The 23,710-nt window shown below is 42.1% G+C and overlaps 2 protein-coding genes across 3 annotated transcripts in view; one reads left to right on the top strand and one right to left on the bottom strand.

Moving 5' to 3' along the window:
* Positions 1 to 6,362, top strand: part of APPL1 (adaptor protein, phosphotyrosine interacting with PH domain and leucine zipper 1) — a 44,482-nt gene extending 38,120 nt beyond the window's left edge. The window contains exons 21-22 of the mRNA XM_056524430.1: positions 53 to 142; positions 2,392 to 6,362. Coding sequence (XP_056380405.1) covers positions 53 to 142; positions 2,392 to 2,541 — 240 coding nt within the window. The 3' untranslated portion in view covers positions 2,542 to 6,362. The remainder of the gene's footprint in view (positions 1 to 52; positions 143 to 2,391) is intronic.
* Positions 1 to 23,710, bottom strand: part of ASB14 (ankyrin repeat and SOCS box containing 14) — a 66,170-nt gene that overhangs the window by 21,956 nt on the left and 20,504 nt on the right. Inside the window, exons 7-9 of one of the 2 annotated variants that reach the window (XM_056524431.1) lie at positions 21,208 to 21,751; positions 19,637 to 19,790; positions 15,284 to 15,458 (exon numbers count right to left, since the gene is read on the bottom strand). In XM_056524431.1, the coding sequence (XP_056380406.1) occupies positions 15,284 to 15,458; positions 19,637 to 19,790; positions 21,208 to 21,751 (873 nt within the window). Of the gene's footprint in view, positions 1 to 14,621; positions 15,459 to 19,636; positions 19,791 to 21,207; positions 21,752 to 23,710 lie in introns of those variants that run through there. The other variant, XM_056524432.1, reaches the window with a different exon arrangement.

The raw sequence follows: 23,710 nt of genomic DNA on the forward strand, positions 1-23,710 counted from the left end.
CTTCTATCTGGTTTCCTTGCGAACCCTACATTGTCTTTATTTTGTCTTCAAGGACCGAAGAGCTTCTGAAAAGCTTAAGGAAATAGAGAAAGTAAAGGAAAAAAAAGAGAAAGAAATTAGTAAACAGAAACAGATTGAAAAGGTAACTGAGAATGTTTTTAATTTTTTTTATTATTTATTTTTTTTAAATCAGTTTTTCAGATTTTGTATTTTTATTTAGTTATTTTTTTACTTATGGGGCAGACATCTTTACTATGTTACTACAGCGGAAATTTGCTTTACTGCACTGGGGGAATATAGAGAGCGTACTTCTTGAGGTGTGCAGGGAAAGGGGGAGGAGAAGCTGAGATAAGTGCATCGCTTATTGATAGTGTTACCTTTCATTGTAATCCTGTCTGTAGGATGACCGTTTAGAAGTGATTTCTTAAAGGGGTACTACTGTGGAAAACTTTTTTTTTTTTTTTAAATCAATTGGTGCCAGAAAGTTTAAACAGATTTGTAAATCACTTCTATTAAAAAATCTTAATCCTTCCAATACTTTTTAGGGGCTGTATACTAAAGAGAAATCCAAAAAGAAATGCATTTCCTGTGATGTCCTGACCACAGTGCTCTCTGCTGACCTCTGCTGTCCATTTTAGGAACTGGAGAAAATCCCCATAGCAAACATATGCTTCTCTGGACAGTTCCTAAAATGGACAGCAGAGGTCAGCAGAGAGCACTGTGGTCAGGACATCACAGGAAATGCATTTCTTTTTGGATTTCTCTTTTAGAATACAGCCCCTAAAAAGTACTGGAAGGATTAAGATTTTTTGATAGAAGTGATTTACAAATCTGATTAACTTTCTGGCAGCAGTTGATTTAAAAAATAAAAAATAAAGTTTTCCACAGTAGTACCCCTTTAACCCCTTAACGACGCAGGACGTATATTTACGTCCTGCGTCGGCTCCCGCAATATGAAGCGGGGTCGCGCTACGACCCCGCATCACATCGCGTCGGTCCCGGCGCTCGTCAACGGCCGTGACCCGCGGCTAATACCACACATCGCCAATTGAGGCAATGTGCGGTATTAACCCTTTAGAAGCGGCGGTCTGACCGCCGCTTCTAAAGCGAAAGTGAAAGTATCCCGGCTAGTCAGTCGGGCTGTTCGGGACCGCCGCGGTGAAATCGCGGCGTCCCGAACAGCTTGCAGGACATCGGAAGGGCCCTTACCTGCCTCCTTGGTGTCCGATCGACGAATGACTGCTCCGTGCCTGAGATCCAGGCAGGAGCAGTCAAGCGCCGATAACACTGATCACAGGCGTGTTAATACACGCCTGTGATCTGTGTAAAAGATCAGTGTGTGCAGTGTTATAGGTCCCTATGGGACCTATAACACTGCAAAAAATTTTTTAAAAAAAAGTGTTAATAAAGGTCATTTAACCCCTTCCCTAATAAAAGTTTGAATCACCCCCCTTTTCCCATAAAAAAAATAAAACCGTGTAAATAAAAATAAACATATGTGGTATCGCCGCGTGCGTAAATGTCCGAACTATAAAAATATATTGTTAATTAAACCGCACGGTCAATGGTGTACGCGCAAAAAATTCCAAAGTCCAAAAAGCGTATTTTGGTCACTTTTTATACCATTAAAAGTGATCAAAAAGTCCGATCAAATCAAAAAGCATACCGATAAAAACTTCAGATCACGGCGCAAAAAATGAGCTCTCATACCGCCCTGTACGTGGAAAAATAAAAAAGTTATAGGGGTCAGAAGATGACATTTTTAAACGTATTCATTTTCCTGCATGTAGTTATGATTTTTTCCAGAAGTGGGACAAAATCAAACCTATATAAGTAGGGTATCATTTTAACCGTATGGACCTACAGAATAATGATAAGATGTCATTTTTACCGAAATATACACTGCGTAGAAACGGAAGCCCCCAAAAGTTACAAAATGGCGTTTTTTCTTCGATTTTGTTGCACAATGATTTTTTTTTCCGTTTCGTTGTGGATTTTTGGATAAAATGACTGATGTCACTGCAAAGTAGAATTGGTGACGCAAAAAATAAGCCATAATATGGATTTTTAGGTGGAAAATTGAAAGGGTTATGATTTTTAAAAGGTAAGAAGGAAAAAATGAAAGTGCAAAAACGGAAAAACCCTGAGTCCTTAAGGGGTTAAAGTTGGGAAGCATAAGGGGTCAGTGTGAAAACTGCAAGATTTATATCAGTCATCTCCAAACTGTGGACCACCAGATGTTGCAAAACTACAACTCCCAGCATGCCCGGACAGCCGTTGGCTGTCCGGGCATGCTGGGAGTTGTAGTTTTGCAACATCAGGAGGTCGACCGATTAGAGACCACTGTTACATATGTTTGGAGAATTCAAGAACCTCAATTTAATGTTTCAGGACTTAGAAGAGCAGAGTCGGTTGATAGCAGCTTCCAACAGACCCAACCAGACGGGCGCAGAAGGAAATTTTGTGGTTCTTGGTGCCAACCAGACAGAGGAGGATGACCACAGCGAGAATGGAAAAAAGAAAGAGGAATCGGAGGCGTGAGCTGTAGAAGCAAACAGAGACTTGTCCACAAAATCATCCTGCTCATTTGTATGGCACAAGAAGCATGTGAGGCAGAAGTAACCAGAGCCCTTTTTATAGTTATTATTCCTAAAGCCTCTCAGTTAAGATATGAAGAATTATGTTACCATCTGACAAATGGCCGAGATTCATGGATCGGTGATTTCGCTTGAGCAGAATCTGGAATCCTCAGAATCCGCCTAAAGATTTGGGTCTTTGTGGTTTTAGCTTCCTTCTTCTATAGAATTACCTTTTCAGAATTGGACCTCATTCCGCTTTTCTACTCCTTGGGTGTTGATTTGGGTTTCTTATTGTTGGTTCACTGAATAGATTATAATGAATTTTTCCCAGGGTTTCATATCCTTACTATAGGCCGCAGCCCCACTATAGACCATTGATGAATAAATCATCAATGTGTAAAGAGGTTGTTAAGGCATTCTTCCCCTAGCCACAGGATGGGGCATGACTCTGCTGAGCATGAGGGGGTCAAACCCCCACAATATCCAGAATGGAGCTCCCCCCCACCCCCCGCGATCACACCCTTATCCTGTGGCAAAATCCTTTTAAATAATGCAAAGTGATTCTATCAAGATGGAATTGTAAATCATTTGTGAATATATATATGTTAACTCTAAATGCTCATCATCTTATAATGATGACTTACCTGTTCTTCTTTAGGGGAGATATAAAATTAGCAGTATGCAAAGGTAGGGCAGTTGTCCATAGCAACCACTTGGGTTCCTTATTACATATTTAGGGGCCCTTTGGAAGATAATGCAGCATCCTGATTGGTAACTGTGGGCATCTGCTCCACATCTCCTTTGCACCGTTTTGATAAACCTCACCGTAAATGTTTTTACCTCATTTCCAAATATTATAATAATAATATTTTTTTGATCCATCTGTTACTAGAAAAGCCGGGTGAGAACCAGTGTGGCTGCCAGGATGCCTCTTATTGATCTGCTTTTCCCTACTTTAATGCCCTGGTCCCTAAATTGGACTGTGGGAGAAGTAACAGTCTCCGCACTTCTAGACATTGTGATAAAATCCCAATTATATAACCTATAGACAACACCCATATTTATTCTATTATAGTTTATTAATTGTTGCTGGAGAAGATTTCCTAAAGAAGCCGTCTCCCAACCTGTGGTGGTCCAACTCTTGACAAACTACTTGTCTCATGCTGGGAATTATAGTATTGCAACACTTGGAAAGCCACAGGTTGGGGATCTCTGTCCTAAAGGGATGATAAGCCTAAAATATCTAGATTTGCAGTGCATTACATGCATTCTGTTATTTTCTGTAAGCACCCTTTTAACCTGGGGTGAGGGATCGTTTTAGCATTTTTTTATAGAAGTTAAAGTGTCACTGTCCTTTGAGTAAACTTTTGACATGTTGTCCAGACATATCAAAAGTTTAGATCGCACCAGGTCTCACTCCTGAGACTGCAGTGATCACGAGAGCCCTGTGAAGTGCACGGCAGTTCCCTTTATTCTCCAGGGTGGCAACACCAACCGACCTATTCTCTCCTTATGCAGTAAAAGGGTCGGATTTGAGTGACAGCTGTAGAGATGGGCGCGCACTGCCACGCTCTTCACCCAGATGAAACTCGTGATCGCAGCGAGTTTCAGGACTGCTGTCCATTGCATTCTAAACTTTTGATGTGTCTGGACATGTCAAAAGTTTATTTATTTAAAAGACAGTAACTCTTTAAGAAGCTGAAGTGTTTGCTTCATGATAACTATTTCATCTCCAGGTCTTAGAACCTGCAAATATCATGATATCAGCAGATCTTGTGGCTTATGTAAACGTGAAGATCTCTTGACTTATGTAAACTTGGGTTGGTGACCTTTTTTGTGCAGATTAGAGGATGTTTTTTTGTTTTTTAATTCAAATAGACACATTATATAAGAAAGCTGAGTGGGCAGTTCTACCTTTTGGGACCCCCAATGTTTCCAAGAATGAGGTGCCAGAAATCCCTCTTCTTGGTGATGGAGAGAATGGTAAACAGCCAGCGTTGCCTCAATACCTTGTGCCATGTACGCTCATGCCTGACTCAGCTGACAGTCCTTGGCATCTAGAGGGGTCTCACGTGACTGTATCTCCCATCAGAGCCACTTGTTCCATTATGCATAATGTGGAATTATACTAAAGCTCTTGTGTCTATGTTTTATAGAATGGCTCTACAATACAGTAAGGAAAGAGTCTTCTGTACCCCAGCTCCGGCCATTCATGTCATACATCATAGGAAGCTCCTCAGTCCCTGTAGTGTGCTTTACATGAAAAGACTTTACACTGAGAGCCACATTTCCAAATATGATTTGTGTCATATGGACTATTTCTTTGTGAATGTAACCTTTTTGCACTAATCTTTGTAAATAATTAAGAACTCCTTTATAGGGGTTGTTCAAGATTAGAAAAACCTCTAAGTCAAGCTGGACAAGGGAATGAGTTAAACCGTTAGATGTTAATGCTTTTAGAAACATTTGGTAACTTTCAGATGGATTTGGTGGGTATTTGCTACATTTATGAGTTCTTTGGTGGTAAAGGTTATTTCTTTCTAATAATTGTAAATTGAACATTGTGACGATCTACAGCATTTGAACAGGTCTATATACAATTGCTACGGTGTCTAATGTATTTAAAGGGTTTGTAAGATTTTGATCAGTCCAAATATGGTCACTTGGCTTAATTTAACTTTAAAGTGAACCTGTCGTGTTGTCCTGTGTCTGCCTGCATGTTATGGAGCAGGAAGAGCTTTTTTTTTTTTTTTTTTTTTTAAATCAGAACTGTTTATCTCAAGAGCAGTGATCCCCAAACTGTGGCTCTCCAGATGTTGCAAAATTTAAATTCCCAGCATACCTTGAGAGCCACAAGATGTCAAGGCATGCAGGGGATTGTAGTTTTGCAACAGGTTGGAGATCACTGACCTAGAAGGCCTTTCATCCAAAATGACCCTTGTATAATGATGTAGTATGTAAAATATTTGCTCCACACCAGTGATTCCTAACCCCGTGGCACATGACACATTTTTCCATATTGGCAGCCACAAACTAGCCATATACAGCTAGATACTATCCCTTTATCTGATGTAATTTGAGCTTCAGATCAATGTCTTGCAATGGTCTGATGAAGGCTGATGACCACTATGCTCCAACCATGAGTAAGGGTGAAATCATACACAACAGAATTATTGCAGAAGTTTCTCCAGTTGTCCTTTTTCATCTTGAATACCTTTATTTAAATAGATGGAACTGATTTTAAGTCGTAGTAATTTCTGCAACAAACCTACCATATATAAACTCACCCTAAAAGGTGTCATGCTGGGTGTTTTAGGGCTGGAGGACCTTGAGTTGGAGACAATTGGTCTAAACTCCAGCCCTCAAAGCCCCCCCCCCCCCCAATAGGTCATGATCATAGAAAATCCCATAAAAGAACATGAAGTGATGCCTGATGCACTGACCATAATTATGTAAGAGATCCTGAAAATAAGACCTGTTTGGGGCTTGAGGACTGGAGAAACCCTGGTCTAGTCCGCAGGCATGGCTGTAAGTGATTCTTCCTCTACGCTAGGCCAATTTTACAGATGCCTATATGGCTGTACTTTTTCATGAGTATTACAACTTCAAGTCCCAGTCTGATGACCGGAAGTGACAGATGTCAGTTTAGGTGATCAGGAAAGTGGTCAGGCCAGTACTTAAAGGGGTACTCCGCTGCCCTACGTTCGGAACATTTTGTTCCGAACGCTTGGAGCGGGCAGCGGGGGGTCGTGATGTCACAGCCACACCCCCTCGTGACGTCACACCACACCCCCTCAATGCAAGTCTATGGGAGGGGGCGTGGTGGCCACCACAACCCCTCCCATAGACTTGCATTGAGGGGGTGTGGTGTGAAGTTACGAGGGGTGTGGCTGTGATGTCACGACCCCAGCCGCCTGCACCCAGCGTTCTACACGAACGCTGGGTGCTGCACAGAGATCATTGAAGTCCAAACACAGGAAGTGCAGCCTGGAGTGCTGAGGGGGGGGGGTGTAAAGCCTCATCCAATCATAGCTCCTCTCACACATAACTATGCTGTTGGTTGGACACAGCACCCTCAGCACTCCAGACTGCACTTCCTGTGTTTGGACTTCAGTCCAAAGTCTATGTATGAGATGGGGGAATGCTCTTGAGCTTTTTTTTAAGGACAAATAAAACAGAAAACTTCATTTTTTTTAAACAAAGTATATTAGAAATATTTTTTATTTACCATAAGGAGTGCAATTGCAAAAAATTAGTTTTAATGAGTGCCCATTTAAAGCATAACTCTTATGATATTGGTTGAGCAGCAGTATACATGTTTATATCTTTCGGGAATGTCGTAGCCCAAGACTAAAGCAATCAGAATATGGATGTGCTAGAAGTCTTATAGCAGCGGTCATATCTCTGGCTAACAAGTTGCTGAGAGATTTAAACTGATATCCTGCTGCCAGACCAACATTGGAGTTACACTTTAATCATTGCTTTGCCTTAAATGGGCACTGCCAGATACAAAAACTTTTGATATGTTGTAAAGCATGCAAAACCAATAGGTTTTGCAATTGCTTTCATTAGAAAATTTTCAGTATTTCATTCTGAAAAAGCCAGTCAAACAACTGCCCCCCCTGCCTGCTTGGACACATACAAGTCCTGCTGTGTCCATGCATCATCACCTATGTCATGGACACACTTCCTTGATTGACAGCTGTGAGCGCAGGGCTCACAGCTGGAGGAAAAATCCTCCCACTGTCAGCTTGTGTCCTGCTACTGTCAGTGAGGACAAGCTGGGAGTTGAAGTTTTGCTAATGCTAGGGGAGATGTGAGCAGACAGCATACTGAGGGAGGGGGCAGAGACCTGTACAGTGAGGCCACACCCCCTCCCTTTGAGAGGAATTCAGACTAGTGAGCTAAATTAAAAGTGTAATAAAAAAATAATAAAGGTGCTAGACACATAAAAATTAGATGTACATGGTCAGGATTAGGTACTGAGTGATGTTTTTTTTTTTGGATCTGACGGGTATGCTTTAATGTTAAAAGTTCATGGTCTGTGCCTCAATTTCTCATTTTTTTTGTTGATAGACATCATATATAATTGAAGTAACATAAGGGGGAATCTATCATTCCCAGTGCTGGTAATTTTTTTGCCCAAGCCCTCTCTTTGTGCAAAAATGTTGGGGAAATTTTGCCCCTCTGTTCTGGCACAGGGCATGATAAATTCCACCCATCATGTACAAATATTATTGAAAAATAAAACACAATTTTATATGGAAAATGCCATAATTTTAGGAATGTTTTTGTTCTCATTTTATTCTATACTGGCTGATATAATATATTCATAATGTCACAGCCTGCCAATTCACACATGGAGGCACAAGACATGTAGAATATCAATATGATCAAACATTGAACTGTAGTCTGGATTTGCTCATACTTTTTCCTTCCATGTAGCTGGAGTGGTGCAAACCTTTACAGATCATCTCCATGATAATACGTGTACATCACCAGACAATTGTAGACATTTCTCTGTCCTCCATGCCGGGTGCCCTAAAAGTACAACCTTTGCCTTGTGATTTAAGTGGTTGTGATTTGTATATAACACTAAATAGAATTTTTAAGAATCTGTCATACCTTTATTTTTTTTTTATCTTTTAAGTTCCGTGAATGTATCTGTTATATGTGGTAATGGCACAAGAAAGCAGTTTACTAATCCGACTGTGTGGATTTATTTAGTAAAAACAATTTTACATGGTTTATGGCAGGTCTGTACATTGCATCTTACATGTTTACACTAGGTCAGTGTCTCCAAACTGTGGACCTCCATACGTCACAAAACTACAACTAACAGCATGCTGGGTGTTGTAGTTTTGCGGCATCTGGAGGTCCACAGTTTGGAGACACTGACCTAGGTAGTAACTGAGATTGCTGAAGCCTTGCTCACAACTTAAGAATACACTGTGAAGAGTGGAATAGGGGTCTGGAAGTTGCAGGCTATTAGAACATTTTCCATGCAGTAAGAAATACTATTTCATGGCACCCATTTTAATGCCCCCCCTTAGGCTGTGTTCACACAGCTCGGTAATTCTGCAAAATTTACCTCACATTGGCCCTGATGAAGAGTGGAGTGTAGGTTTCTGTGTGGGGTTTTAATTCCCTACAATTTTTTTTCGACACCGTATTTAGTATTTACTAAGGTTTCCAGGGCCGGCGTTTGGGTGGGGCAACCTGGGCAGTTGCCCAGGGCCTGCATCGAAAAGAGGGTGCCCTGAACATATTTACATCCATACTCTCAATACTGTATTTTGCCGCGATTTACACAAAATCGCAGCAAAATACAGTCAGGCACCTCATGTCATTTTTCTGGCACTAGCAGAGCTGATTACAACCCTGAATGGCAGCAGCTATGGGACCCATGGCTGCACTTACATCCCTTATGCTCTACGGCCACAGGCTCGTTTAGACCTGCAGGAGCAGATTGATGACATCACAGGTCCGACACAGGCAAGCAGGATGTAATCTCTTCATTGCACCCCTGTGTTGGATCTCAGAGGTCACTAGTGTGTTCCCCCTGTCTCATAGGCTACAGGTCTAAACCAGCCTGAGCAGTCTGTGGGGAGACATGAAGAAGAGAGGAGTGCTGAGGAGAGCCTGCAGAGCAAGAGGGAGATGACAACTCTTCTCCCTCTTCTCTTTACAAGTTACCCAGTGCTATCATCCTGTCACCTAACATGGGCCCCGCTGAGGAGGAAGGAAGTGTGAGGACTGCCCCCTCCCCCCAGACCGACGGACTGCAGGCAGGGACAGTGATGGATGGAAGTACTTGTCTGCTTGTGATTAAATGTATGGGGAGGGGAGGACACACTGACAGCCCTTCTAGTACTACTACTCCCAACAGCTGCTGCATCAGGCTGAGTCTATTAGTCCAACATGAGCTACAGTACAGCAGAGCCTTATGGTAATGTTGCTTGCCAGACTGTAAAAACTTGTATAAACTACAACTCCCAGTTTGGTCTTTCTGTGTGGCCTATGTAATTACTCACCACATTCCCTTTAAGGCTGGGGGAGGAGGCACAGACATGAAGACAACACTGGGAGTTGTAGTCCTATGTTGTATAATAAATTGTACCTCTACAGGTTTTTTTTAACATATTAGAGATGAGCGAACTTACAGTAAATTCGATTCGTCGCGAACTTCGAGAGAGAGAGAGAATATTAGATTCCATTCCATTCCAGTGGCTGTAGGACTGTTTTTTATTCCCAGTCCGTCCCTGAATACAGTAGTGAGAATATAGCCTGAAAGCTGTCCGGGCTGCACAGAGCCCATAGACAGCACACACACACACTTTATTTGGATCTTCTAGGACCTTTGGTGAAGTCATCAGGACACTGAGCCAATAGGAGTCATCCCAGGTCTTGGAAGATGCATAGTAAGTCTGTTTATACTGTCTATGGGTTTAATAAACATAGGAGAGTAGAAGGTAAGAGGAAAGGATTTGGGGGGGAGGCGCGTGTGCCATAGGGAGCAGTGTATAGTTACACCTTAGAAATGGGGGGGTGGGATTTAATATTTTAACCCCTCAGGACACAGCCAGGTTTTATTTTTGTTTTTTCCTTCTCTTCTTCTGAGAGTCATAACTCTTATACACTGCTCAAAAAAATAAAGGGAACACGAAGATAACACATCCTAGATCTGAATGAATGAACTAATTGTATAAAATACTTTTGTCTTTACATAGTTGAATGTGCTGACAACAAAATCACACATAAATTTATCAGTGGAAATCAAATTTATCAACCCATGGAGGTCTGGATATGGAGTCACACTCAAAATCAAAGTGGAAAACCACACTACAGGCTGATCCAACTTTATGTAATGTCCTTAAAACAAGTCAAAATGAGGCTCAGTAGTGTGTGTGTGGCCTCCACGTGCCCGTATGACCTCCCTACAACGCCTGGGCATGCTCCTGATGAGGTGGCGGATGGTCTGAGGGATGTCATCCCAGACCTGGACTAAAGCATCCGCCAACTCCTGGACAGTCTGTGGTGGATGGAGAGAGACATGATGTCCAGATGTGCTTAATTGGATTCAGGTCTGGGGAACGGGCGGGCCAGTCCATAGCATCAATGCCTTCCTCTTGCAAGAACTGCTGACACACCCCAGCCACATGAGGTCTCGCACTGTCTTCCATTAAGAGGAACCCAGGGCCAACCGCACCAGCATATGATCTCACAAGGGGTCTGAGGATCTCATCTCAGTACCTAATGGCAATCAGGCTACCTCTGGCAAGCACATGGTGGGCTGTGTGCCCCCCCCCCCCCAAAGAAATGCCACACCATTACTGACCCACCGCCAAACTGGTCATTTTGGAGGATGTTGCAGGCAGTAGAATGTTCTCCATGGCGTCTCCAGACTCTGTCACATGTGCTCAGTGTTTTCATCTTAGTGTTCTCTGGCAAATGCCAAACATCCTGCATGGTGTTGGGCTGTAAGCACAACCCCCACCTGTGGACGTCGGACCCTCATACCACCCTCATGGAGTCTGTTTCTGGAGTGGACACATGCACATTTTTGGGCCTGCTGGAGGTAACTTTGCAGGGCTCTGGCAGTGCTCCTCCTGATCCTCCTTGCACAAAGGAGGAGCTAGCGGTCCAGCTGCTGGGTTGTTGCCCTCCTACAGCCTCCTCCACGTCTCCTGATGTACTGGCCTGTCTCCTGGTGGCGCCTCCATGCTCTGGACACTACCCTGACAGACACAGCAATTCTTGCCACAGCTCGCATTGATGTGCCATCCTGAATGAGCTGCACTACCTGAGCCACTTGTGTGGGTTGTAGACTCTGTCTCATGCTAGAGTGAAAGCACAGCCAGCATTCAAAAGTGACCAAAACATAAGCCAGGAAGCATAGGAACTGAGAAGTGGTCTGTGGTCATCACCTGCAGAACCACTCTTTTATTGGGGGTGTCTTGCTAATTGCCTATAATTTCCACCTGTTGTCTGTTCCATTTGCACAACAGCATGTGAAATTGATTGTCAATCAGTGTTACCTTTATTTTTTTGAGCAGTGTACAGTGGTCCCTCAACTTACAATGTCCTCAACATACAATGGTCTTTTCTGTACCATTGTAACTTGAAATCAGACTCAACATACAATACTACAGACTGTCCAGATCTGCAAAACATGTCAATGGCTGGTAAAACCCCTGTATTCATAAAGTGCATGCACTGACTGGCTGTCTGGTAGCGCCTCCCTACAGTACAGGGAGGTACTACATGTTCTGTACTACTCTTTACCTGTGCCAGGGATAGCTGATATGTTAAGTCCATATTTTCTTTATTCTGTAGGTCAATAAGATTACAATAATACCCATGGGTACATGCTTTACTATTATTGTACTGGTTTTAAGAAAAAATCATACTTTTTAACAATCAGTATGTAAAATTGCCCTATTCTGACCCCTGTTATCTGTAGTTTTTATTGGTTTCACTTTTGGGTATATGTGACTTTTTGATCACATTTTATTTTCTGAAAGAAACAATGTGACCAAAAAGCAGCAATTTGAGGTTGTTGTTGTTGTTTTTTCTTTTACGTATACACCGTTCACTGTACAGAATCATTAACATTATATATTATTTTAATCAGGCACCAAAAGCCAGAAGAAGACCAGGACCGGAGGATCGGACTGCGATATTGGTGGCACCAGGGGAGTGGTGAAAGATTAGTTCAAGTTTATTATTTTTATTCTGGCAGCCCAGACATAGTGGCAAAATATATATATATATTTTTTTTTTTACTGAAGTTCTCCTTCAGGGTACTTTCACACGCTCGTAACTAGCAGTCGGTTTTTCACTGCGGAAAAACCTGTGCGGGTTACGTTACCGTTCATTTTAACGAGTCTGCAAACCTGCTACTATTACGGCCTGTCCATGTGCCCAAACAAGTGCACGGTAGCATCATGGTAGCATAACAGTGGAAACCTACTTCCAGTTACGAACGTGTGAACGTTCTCTTAAACACAGAAAATATTTACTATAGATCTTAGATTTGGACCCTTTGGATTTGTGTTATGGCCTCATTGGGATCTCAGGCCGTATTCACATGGTGCATAATCAGTAACCTAGTGCTGTGTATTCTGTATCACAAAACAGAGGAAACCAGGAAAATCTTTGGTCATGCAATTCCAGAGCCCCATATTTAATTTTTCCCAATTCCACACTTAATCTAAAACCAGCCCTGAAGGTTTCCTTACATTTTGCACTTTTCCCTACATTTTGCTTTTGTTACACCTGCTCTGATCTGTAGGGTTTTCCTCAGCTCAAATCCACCACATTTTCTGTGGAAACCTTAGTAAATATGTTGTTTTTTGTGAAAATGTCAGGAACACGCCCCTTTTTTGTGGCCACGCCCCCTTTCACTGAAGGCCACGCCCATTTGTTTTTGTTTTCGCAGTAAAATGGACAGTGAGTAAGGTTTTTTTTTTTTTATTTTTTTTTATTCTGGCACAGACAGAATTTCTGGCGCAATGCACTAGAGTCTGGCACATAACCTGACAAAACTTGTCTGGTTTGCAATAGTAAATGAGGGCCATTGTGTTTAAATGTGGATTCCACTGTGGAAATTCTGTTTTCTGAATTCTGCAAAAACATTGAACCTGTCCTTTTTAAATTTTGAGGAATACCAGGTGGAATCCCATCAAAATCAGTGGGGCTTTGAATTTTGCCTGAATTTTGTGTTTTGAGCACAAATTCCACAGCAAGCTTTGCAGAGCAGAATTTAAGCGGAATCACATAATTTCCACTATATGTACATAGCCTTAGAGAAGGGTCTTCAACTCTCCATATTAGATAGTGGGGGTCAGAGCAGTAGGTCGCCTCTATGATGCCCACATACCCTTCTACACCATGTGGGCAAAGGTTGTCCTAGTGGAACAACTGTGTAAGGAAGCAAGAATCAGTAATATGAGGTATATAGAAATGTTGCAGCATCTTCATATAGTGTGGCCTGAGAATCTGACCATTGAGCCAGGTAAAGGCTGTGTATACTCCCGCTCTTAAATGGGTTACCCAAGATCAATAAAAAAAACATGATTTTTTTAAATTAAAAAAACAATAGCACCATACCTGTCCTCAGGAGGTGTGTGGTATTACAGCTTAGTTCCATTGAAGTAAAAAGAGTCAAGTTTTAATACTACCGGTACACACAACTTGAGGATAGGTGTGGTGCTGGTTTTGTTTTTGTTTTTTTTTGTTTTTCAGAAATCAGCTCAGCTTTTCTTATTCTTGAGAACTACTTTAAAGGGTACTCTGGTGAATTAACTATGTGTAATATCGGTTCAGGGAGGGGAACAGTTTAAAAAAAAAAAAAATGCAACCCGGGCTTCCAGGTTTAGTGACCTCACATGCCCGCTCATTCAATCAGTGGCAGCAGAGATGTCCCACCTCAGCCACTGATTGGATAACTGTCCGCGTGACGTCACGTCACCAAACTTGGAGGCGCTGAGAACAGAGTTCTGGTTTTTGATGCCTGCGTGGGAGCGAGGTAGATAAGGGAGGGGTTGTTTTGGTTTTGTTTAGTTTCTTTTACATTCCCCCTACCCGAGCAGATATTTCATAAGGTTAATTCACCGGATTACCCCTTTAATTCTGCTCTTGCACCTGTCTGGATACATAGTTACATAATTCATAAGTTTAAAAAATATGACCAGAGTCATTCAAGTCCCACCTATAATCTTACAGGGTTGATCCAGAGGACGGCTAAAAAATAAAAAACAACAACAATAACGAACCCTATGCATCATTTTCAAAGCTCGCACTAGTACAAGCACTATTTTTTTTCTCCGCTTAATTGCTGCAATATTTCCAGATCACCGACTGACCCCATGCAAGTGAATATGGTAATAGCCATGTGCACCCGACCCGATCTGACCCGTAACGAGTCGGGTGCAAACGGCAATGTGAACCTAACTTAAAGAACATTTTTAATTTAGTAACTACATATTCTAGTATAATGTTCCATTTATCAACATTTTTTTTTTAATTGCCAAAAAAAAGGATTGTTTTATTAACATGAAGCAATAATTACATTAGCTGTACACAATTATCAAATCTGACACAGATTTACATTTCATAGTTGACATGTTATTATTATATATTATTATTCAGTCCATGCAGTTTTCTCTTAAAGGGGCTGTCCACAACCACTTTTATATGCCCTGTTTTTAGAGTTAGTAAGGTTAGGTGGAGATCCGACTTCTAGGGCCTCCACCGTTGCGAAGAATTGGGTTCCACAGTTCTTGACTGGAGAGCAGAACGAACATGCACCGTTTTCTCCATCCACCCACAATGCCAAAAAAAAGGGATTTGGGCCCCTTGTTTGTTGCAATGATGAACGTCTCAGGGGTTGTATCACCATCTAACTTACCTTTTATATCCTGTGTGGTTGAAAATGAAATAAAATGACTGTTGTTGCTTGTACAGTGTGCTGGCAGGGAAACTTAAAATGGGCACTGACCTGATTGGTGCCAACGTTCCATCAATAAGATAATGTTACCTTTGGTAAAACTTTGCCACTTTTTTCCTCTTATATTACAGTCAATCAATGTTTTTCCTTAATTGATAATAGTCAAGCAAAAAGCAAGAGGAGTAAGGAATTCTCCCAGAACTGTTCTCATCCTCCCAGCAGAGTATCTTCCCTTGTAATAGTGAACTTTTACCATTTCTGTGCAAAGTGACCTTGTCCATACAGATCATATTCTTTATACAGGATGTAATCTTTTAAGCGGTTGGGCAGTGGGAGCAATGACATAAAAACTGGACAGCGCAGATGAAGCCTTCCCATACATTTTCGAATCTTTAGACGACACAGGTGTTTGAGGGAGCGCGGATTGGCTGAAAAATAGAAGGAAACGAAATGCCAAGAACGATTGTACATTCCTTCAGTTTCCTACCTGCCATTTCATGTTATCCTCTGGAACATTAGAAAGAATCTCAGAACAGTGATTTATTTATAGGGGTCACAATGAGTGCTTCTGGGTACCTATTCTTAGAAAAACCCACCACAGGCCTTCAGGATAGTTACCCCTTTCACAGGGGACTTATTGGGGCTGCTTTCGATGCACTGCAGTGCCGTGACTTTAAAGGAGTATTCCAGGAAAAAACTTTTTTTTATATATCAACTGGCTCCAGAAAGTTAAACAGATTTGTAAATTACTTCTATCAACAAATCTTAATCCTTTCAATAATTATCAGCTGCTAAAGTTGAGTTGCTCTTTTCTGTCTGGCAACAGTGCTCTCTGCTGACATCTCTGCTTGTCTCGGGAACTGCACAGAGTAGAAGAGGCTTGCTATGGGGATTTGCTTTTAAACTGGGCGGTTCCCGAGACAGGTGTCATCAGAGAGCACTTACACAGAAAAGAACAACTCAACTTCAGCAGCTCATAAGTACTGAAAGGATTAAGATTTTTAATATAAGTAATTTACAAATCTGTTTAACTTTCTGGAGCCAGTTGATATATAAACAAAAGTTTTTTTTCCTGGGTGACCCCTTTAAGTTTTAATAAAGAAAGAGAATATGGAGACATCATTAAAAATGTTCTAAAGACAGGCTGTGTGTGTATCTATAGCTATGCAATGCTGGTGGTTCGTCCCTGTCTGTGAGTGGTACCTTCTGACAGACACAGCCGCCTGCTTATCAGTCATTTACTTGGTCTAGGCCTCCTCCCTCCCTTAACAAGGGTGGTAAGGTCGGATCCTTGTGAGTGTGTCCTGTCCAATTGTGGTATTATTTAAAAAAAACAGCAAAGCAGTAGAGCTCCTCATGGGACAGTACATGTGTTCATAGAAAGGTATAACAGTATGTGTAACCCCTTACAGGGAGCTGCTCGCCATTTTTTGCTGTGCATAAACCACAATAACTATGGAAGCCTTATTTTATGTATCCTCATGTGGTGCTACCTGAAGATATCGGAGAGGATAGCTTGAACCCCCAATAGATAGAACATGTAGTTTTAACAGAGAGAAAGAAATCTATATTGGCAGTGCAAACCACTATGTTATCAATGTTAATTCTTTTATAGGTTTCCTTTATTTAATTGTTATCCCCATAACGCATTTCTAGGCCAGACAAAGCCTTTTCCTCAGATGTCATATAGTATATAATTTCTGAATAATACAGAGTATATAAACAAAAATAATGCTGCCCGCACAGCACCCCCAGAGAAAATTAATAATAAAAAGGTAAATACATTTTCTACATTAAAAAAACATCAAATTCATATACTATGTGCAAAATTATAAACTGTGCTAAGGATATCCATGAAAAAAAAGCCATATAAATATTGATAACATTTATTTCAATATAAACACTTCAGATAATATATATACACCCTCATAAATATTGCATAAATAGTATCTGTCATGGAAACGATAAATAATAAGACTAATCCAAATATAGCCATGTTCACCAGCAATTATTGCACAATGATCAGCTGGACTCTCAGCTATGTTTGTAGCTCTATAAAACAAACAAAAAAAATAACAAAAATATATGAACGATGGGACTGTAGTGCGTAGAAAAAACGCCAGATAAACTTACCATTTGGCTCGTCACTGCATAAGTCACGGAGTGGGAATAGTGGGCACTAGAGTACTCCTTTAAGTTCAGCACCTTTCAACCAAAAGGATTGAATGAAGCATTGGAAAACCTCTATGACTGACAATAGTGGTTATTAGATGACGTGCACTGGTCCCCCATAGCCTGTATGCACGCTCACTAGAGATGAGCGAATTTACAGTAAATTCGATTCGTCACGAACTTCTCGGCTTGGCAGTTAATGGCTTATCCTGCATAAAAGAGTTCAGCTTTCAGGTGCTCCCGTGGGCTGGAAAAGGTGGATACAGTCCTAGAAGACTTTTTCCTAGGACTGTATCCACCTTTTCCAGCCCACCGGAGCACCTGAAAGCTGAACTAATTTATGCAGGATAAGTCATCAACTGCCGAGCCGAGAAGTTCGTGACGAATCAAATTTACTGTAAATTCGCTCATCTCTAACGCTCACCACACAAGACTCCATTGCTCATTTAAAGTTTGATGCACATTTGGAAAAGCCAGTGAAATACTGGGAAAATATAGTGAGGTCCAATGAGAGTAAAATGTAACTGATTGGATGCCATAATACACACCATGTTTGGAGGAGAAAAGACGCTGCACATCACCCTAAAAACCTCATACCAACAGTAAAGTTTGGAGGTGGGAACATCATGGTATGGGGCTGCTTTTTAACAATATTATTATGGCTTTTTTTCATGGATATCCTTAACACATTTTATGAACTGCATGTGGTATACGAATCTGATGGGTTTTTTTTTATGCACAATAAGTATTTTTTATTATTTATTTTTTCTTGGGGTGCTGTGCAAGCACTATGATTTGTGTTTATGTACTCTGTATTTTTAGGTGTGATATGCTATATGACATCTAAGGAAGAGGCTCCTTTTGGCTTAGAAATGCGTTATGGTGATAGCAATTAAATAAAGGAAACCTATAAAAGAATCAACATTGACATCATAATGGTTTGCACTGCCAATCCCGATTTTTTTTTTCCTCTCTTTTCTTGTCACCCTATGCTTATTGGATCTAAATTCCTAATTTGTATATCAAGGTTGGGGGGAGGGAGTAGGTCAGCATTTATTTAGGTGGCCTTTTAGAAATCATTTTGATAAGTCTTTTATATATGTAATCCAATGTATAGAAAGAAGGTAAGCGGCACAACAGGATGACTTGAAAGTGAAATCAGGGACTTTATTTTGGTGCAGGTACAGGGAGGGGGAGGACATAGGTAGCAGGATGGCAACAAAATCGGGCAACAATTGTTTCGCACAGGCAATGTGCTTCTACTGGCCCCTTGGGGAGGGGGAGGACATAGGTAGCAGGACGGCAACAAAATCGGGCAACAATTGTTTCGCACAGGCAATGTGCTTCTACTGGCCCCTCGGGGAGGGGGAGGACATAGGTAGCAGGACGGCAACAAAATCGGGCAACAATTGTTTCGCACAGGCAATGTGCTTCTACTGGCCCCTCGGGGAGGGGGAGGACATAGGTAGCAGGACGGCAACAAAATCGGGCAACAATTGTTTCGCACAGGCAATGTGCTTCTACTGGCCCCTCGGGGAGGGGGAGGACATAGGTAGCAGGACGGCAACAAAATCGGGCAACAATTGTTTTGCACAGGCAATGTGCTTCTACTGGCCCCTTGGGGAGGGGGAGGACATAGGTAGCAGGACGGCAACAAAATCGGGCAACAATTGTTTCGCACAGGCAATGTGCTTCTACTGGCCCCTCGGGGAGGGGGAGGACATAGGTAGCAAGACGGCAACAAAATCGGGCAACAATTGTTTCGCACAGGCAATGTGCTTCTACTGGCCCCTCGGGGAGGGGGAGGACATAGGTAGCAGGACAGCAACAAAATCGGGCAACAATTGTTTCGCACAGGCAATGTGCTTCTACTGGCCCCTCGGGGAGGGGGAGGACATGGGTAGCAGGACGGCAACAAAATCGGGCAACAATTGTTTTGCACAGGCAATGTGCTTCTACTGGCCCCACGGGGAGGGGGAGGACATAGGTAGCAGGACGGCAACAAAATCGGGCAACAATTGTTTCGCACAGGCAATGTGCTTCTACTGGCCCCGAGGGGCCAGTAGAAGCACATTGCCTGTGCGAAACAATTGTTGCCCGATTTTGTTGCCGTCCTGCTACCTATGTCCTCCCCCTACCTGTGCCTGCACTAAAATAAAGTCCCTGATTTCACTTTCAAGTCATCCTGATGTGCTGCTTACCTTCTTTCTATACATTGGATTACGTGGACTGCTTTTCTATTAGCTGAGCACCCGAGGAGGAGAGAGGAAATCACCACGTCTACCCTCAGAAGTTCTGCCAAGCTCCTGACTACAGGAACAGATAAGTCTGCTGTGCCGCATTCTGTTTTTTCTTCTTGCATTTTTACTTTTATATATGTAATTGTAACCATGACAATGAATCTAGAGCTCGCTCAAAACTATCGGTTACTTACTGGAGATGGAGTAAATTTCAGGCCAGAGCTTCTGTTTAACAAGCGTGTCTCTCAGCTTAGAGCAAATCTCCACATGGTCAACATAGTCCAGCATGACCCGAACAACATTCCCGGAGAGGTGTTGGAGCCACGTCACAGTGATGACCTCACAGAACTGAGCAAGAGAAAGTGATAGGTATGGCTAGGATTCGGTCAAATAATCATATTTATAGTATATAATCATTTTTTGGTTTGTAGACCATGTGATATACTATATCTTATTCCTATAAATCTGGGAAACTTATTTTTTTTCAGGGTAACCAACCATCGGAAAAGTGGCCAATTTAGTATCAAGGGCAGATTGGTAATGGGGCATAATCAAACTTCTAGCACTGGATACTATAACAATCTCAACGGCCTCATGCTGTGCTGTCTCACACTATAGATATATACTTTATACAAAAATCTAGAAAAAATCCTTAATCTTACATTTGTACGATTAAAACATCCCAGTTTACTATATATTATGCTACCTCTTAACATACCTATATCTGCCCCCCAACCCCACCACCCAAAAGACACCTAACCAGTGCCTTGCTGTGTACAGGAACATTTTGTTTAAAGGGGTATTCCGCCCAAATACATCTTATCCCCCTATCCAAAGGATAGGGGATAAGATGTCTGACCGCTGGGAGCCCGCCGCTGGGACCCCCACGATCTCCGTGCAGAGGGGCATTCTATGCGGGTCTAGGTCTCCAGTCTCTGAAACCTCTTTGTTTCCGGGACTGGAGACGTGACGTCACACTGTGCCCCCTCATGAGGTCACGCCACACCCCCTCCATTCATGTCCATGGGAGGGGGCATGATGGCTGTCACATCCCCTTCCATAGACATAAATGGAGGGAGGCATGGCGTGATGTCATGTCTCCAGTCCCAGCGGTGGGCCCCCGGCGATTGATAGGGGATAAGATGTATTTGGCCGGAATACCCCTTTAAAGGGGTTATCCAGGGAAAAACTTTTTTTATATATCAACTGGCTCCAGAAAGTTAAACAGATTTGTAAATTACTTCTATTAAAAAATCTTAATCCTTTCAGTACTCATGAGCTTCTGAAGTTAAGGTTGTTCTTTTCTGTCTAAGTCCTCTCTGATGACACGTGTCTCGGGAACCGCCCAGTTTAGAAGCAAATCCCCATAGCAAACCTCTTCTAAACTGGGCGGTTCCCGAGACAGGTGTCATCAGAGAGCACTTAGACATAAAAGAACAACCTTAACTTCAGAAGCTCATAAGTAATGAAAGGATTAAGATTTTTTATAGAAGTCATTTACAAATCTGTTTAACTTTCTGGAGCCCGTTGATATATATATATATAAAAAAAAGTTTTTTCCTGGATAACCCCTTTCAGAGTAAAGTCACACGTGCTGTATTTTGCTGCATATTTGCATCTGCGTATTTTGAGGTCAATGGGTAGCAAAATCAGCTGCAGAATGTATGCAGCAAAATACAGCACGTGTGACTCTACTCTAATAATGCTGGGGGTATTAGTACACATGAAGGTGAAGATAAATACACTATATGAATGTAATAAATACCATGGTATCTTTGATGACTGCAGGAGTCCAACCTTCATAACCAAGTATAGTATGTACATTATTTCCATGAGGACACTCAAAACACTTATGTACATCATATCCATAGTTCAGTAACATCCTGAGCATGACTTCATCCTTGAGAGCGTACTGCAGGCTCGAGGGAAAGTGCATAGGGTTGACCCTGCAGATATAATTGACGTTGGACCCATGACGGAGCAACAGGTTAACCAGCTCATAATTGCCCAATCTTAGGGCCACCTGCAAGCAGTTCACTGGGTCCTGGTTGGGAAGGGCACCGGCATCTAGAAGGAGCTTTGTTGAAGTAATGTCACTATTAGAGACTGCAAAGTACAAGGCGGACTTTCTCTCATCATCGTATCCTTTGCGAACCCTTTGGGCCAGCATGAAATTGACATCAAACCCTGATCTGAGAAGAAGTTCTAGGCACTCGGGGTGTCCTCCTGCAGCTGCTGAGTGAACTGGACTGATGCCACTTCTTCTGATCACAGAAATATCTGTAACTGGGATCAGCGTGCTTAAAACCCTGCAACGAACAGAGAGAAGGCCTTACTAGCCTAACAGAGAACAAACATGTGCAATTTACATTGCTCCATAAACAGCCAAATCAAGGTCTAGATGTATCTATGGGAAATCTCTACCCTCCTGAAACATTATGAAAATGTGATCTGTCCTGGCTGCCTTTTTGGATGTAACGGTTGTATGATGCATGCAATAAGGCTTCTTTCACACTACCGTCATGTTCCTGCATTTTGACAGTCATTTTTCTGCTGAAAAAAGAGACAAAATAATTGAACATAACAGACGCTAATGGATGACCAATGTCCGTTATTTTAACGAGCATTCTGTCAAAATAACGAACAAGTTCCATCCGTTATCACCTGTTATTTCATCCGTCATGCACAGTTATAGTCCATTATTTTATGTCCGTTTTAACCCCTTCTGGGTGGGATGCTGTTCCGAGCATGCTCAGTAGCAATAACAGATCATAACGGAAGGTGAAAATAACGGGCGCTAACGAATGTTCTTTGTGAACATCTGTCAGTCATAGACTTCAATGTTAAAATTTTAACGTCCGTTATTCTACCGTTATTTTTGACGAGACAAAAATTAGTGCATGCACCGTTATTTGCACCATCAAAAATAACGGACGTTAGTCATAACGGGTCATAACTGATGCTAAAGGATGGTCAAAAAATCCCATTGACATGAATGGGATTTTTTGACCGCTGTTTTATGGACTTTCTGACGGGAGTTCATGACAGGAGATTTTACAGGAGCATAACTGTAGTGTGAGAGGGGCCTAAGACTATATTAGATTGGGGCTGCGCAGATTTAAAATGTACATTTGTAATGCACATACTTTATAAAGTTTGTTGTCTTCCACAGGCTTAGCTCTGCACTGCTTTCAGGTCCCAATAAATGCCTGCCATGATAATACTGTCATTTGTCCATGGCTGGTGAAGTGACATCTCACAGACACAGTATAGGAACACTCAGTATAGATATTGATGCTTCATACGGAAGCCAGGCTGTTTTCACTTAAATGGGCACTGTCCGATACGAAAACGTTTGATATGTTGTAAAGCATGCAAAACAAATAGGTTTTGCAATTGCTTTCATTAGAAAATTTTCAGTATTTCATACTGAAAAAGCCAGTCAATCAACTGCCCCCCTGCCTGCTTGGACACATACTAGTGCTGCTGTGTCCATGCGTCATCACCTATGTCATGGACACACTTCCTTGATTGACAGCTGTGAGCGCAGGGCTACAGCTGGAGGAAAAATCCTCCCACTGTCAGCTTGTGTCCCGCTACTGTCAGTGAGGACAAGCTGGGAGTTGTAGTTTTGCTAATGCTAGGGGAGAGGAAAAGTTGACCAGTTGCCCATAGTAACCAGTCAGATTTGCTTCTTTAAGCAACACCACTTGGAGTTAAAATATATTTTTGATACTTTTACAGAGAGCTATAGTCTCCCTGATTTGTTCCTATGAACAACTGGTCAACTTTTCGTGCAGTCATGCAGGACCAGCCCTCGAGTGGAAATCTGGGGTGAGTTCCCCCACTTTTTTCCCAGGACTTGACCCCTGATGTTGTCCCTTCACTGATTGTCGATACAGAGATTGGTAGAAACAGATAGGTAGGTAAATGACAAATGGTCTTCAGCTATAAAAACAAAAAGAGCGCTCCATAGCGTAAAACTACCCGGGTGGATATGGCGAAAGGAATGATTATACAAGTCTCTTACCCCAGGTGGTTGTGTGAGCTCACACAAAACAACGGTCAGCGTGAGTTAGTGGTATGGTCCGGTCTGCAGCCTCCCACCAGGTAAACAGCAACCAGGGATGGACTTCCAGAGAATGGCGGGTCTCCACGGCGCTGACCAAGGACGAACACCTCAGGTAAGTAGAAGGTAATTTTATTGGCATATGCAACGCGTTTCACCTCGCTTGCACGGCTTCATCAGGCATCTGATGAAGCCGCGC

Source organism: Hyla sarda, chromosome 6 (genome assembly GCF_029499605.1).
Source record: "Hyla sarda isolate aHylSar1 chromosome 6, aHylSar1.hap1, whole genome shotgun sequence".
Classification (NCBI taxonomy): domain Eukaryota; kingdom Metazoa; phylum Chordata; class Amphibia; order Anura; family Hylidae; genus Hyla; species Hyla sarda.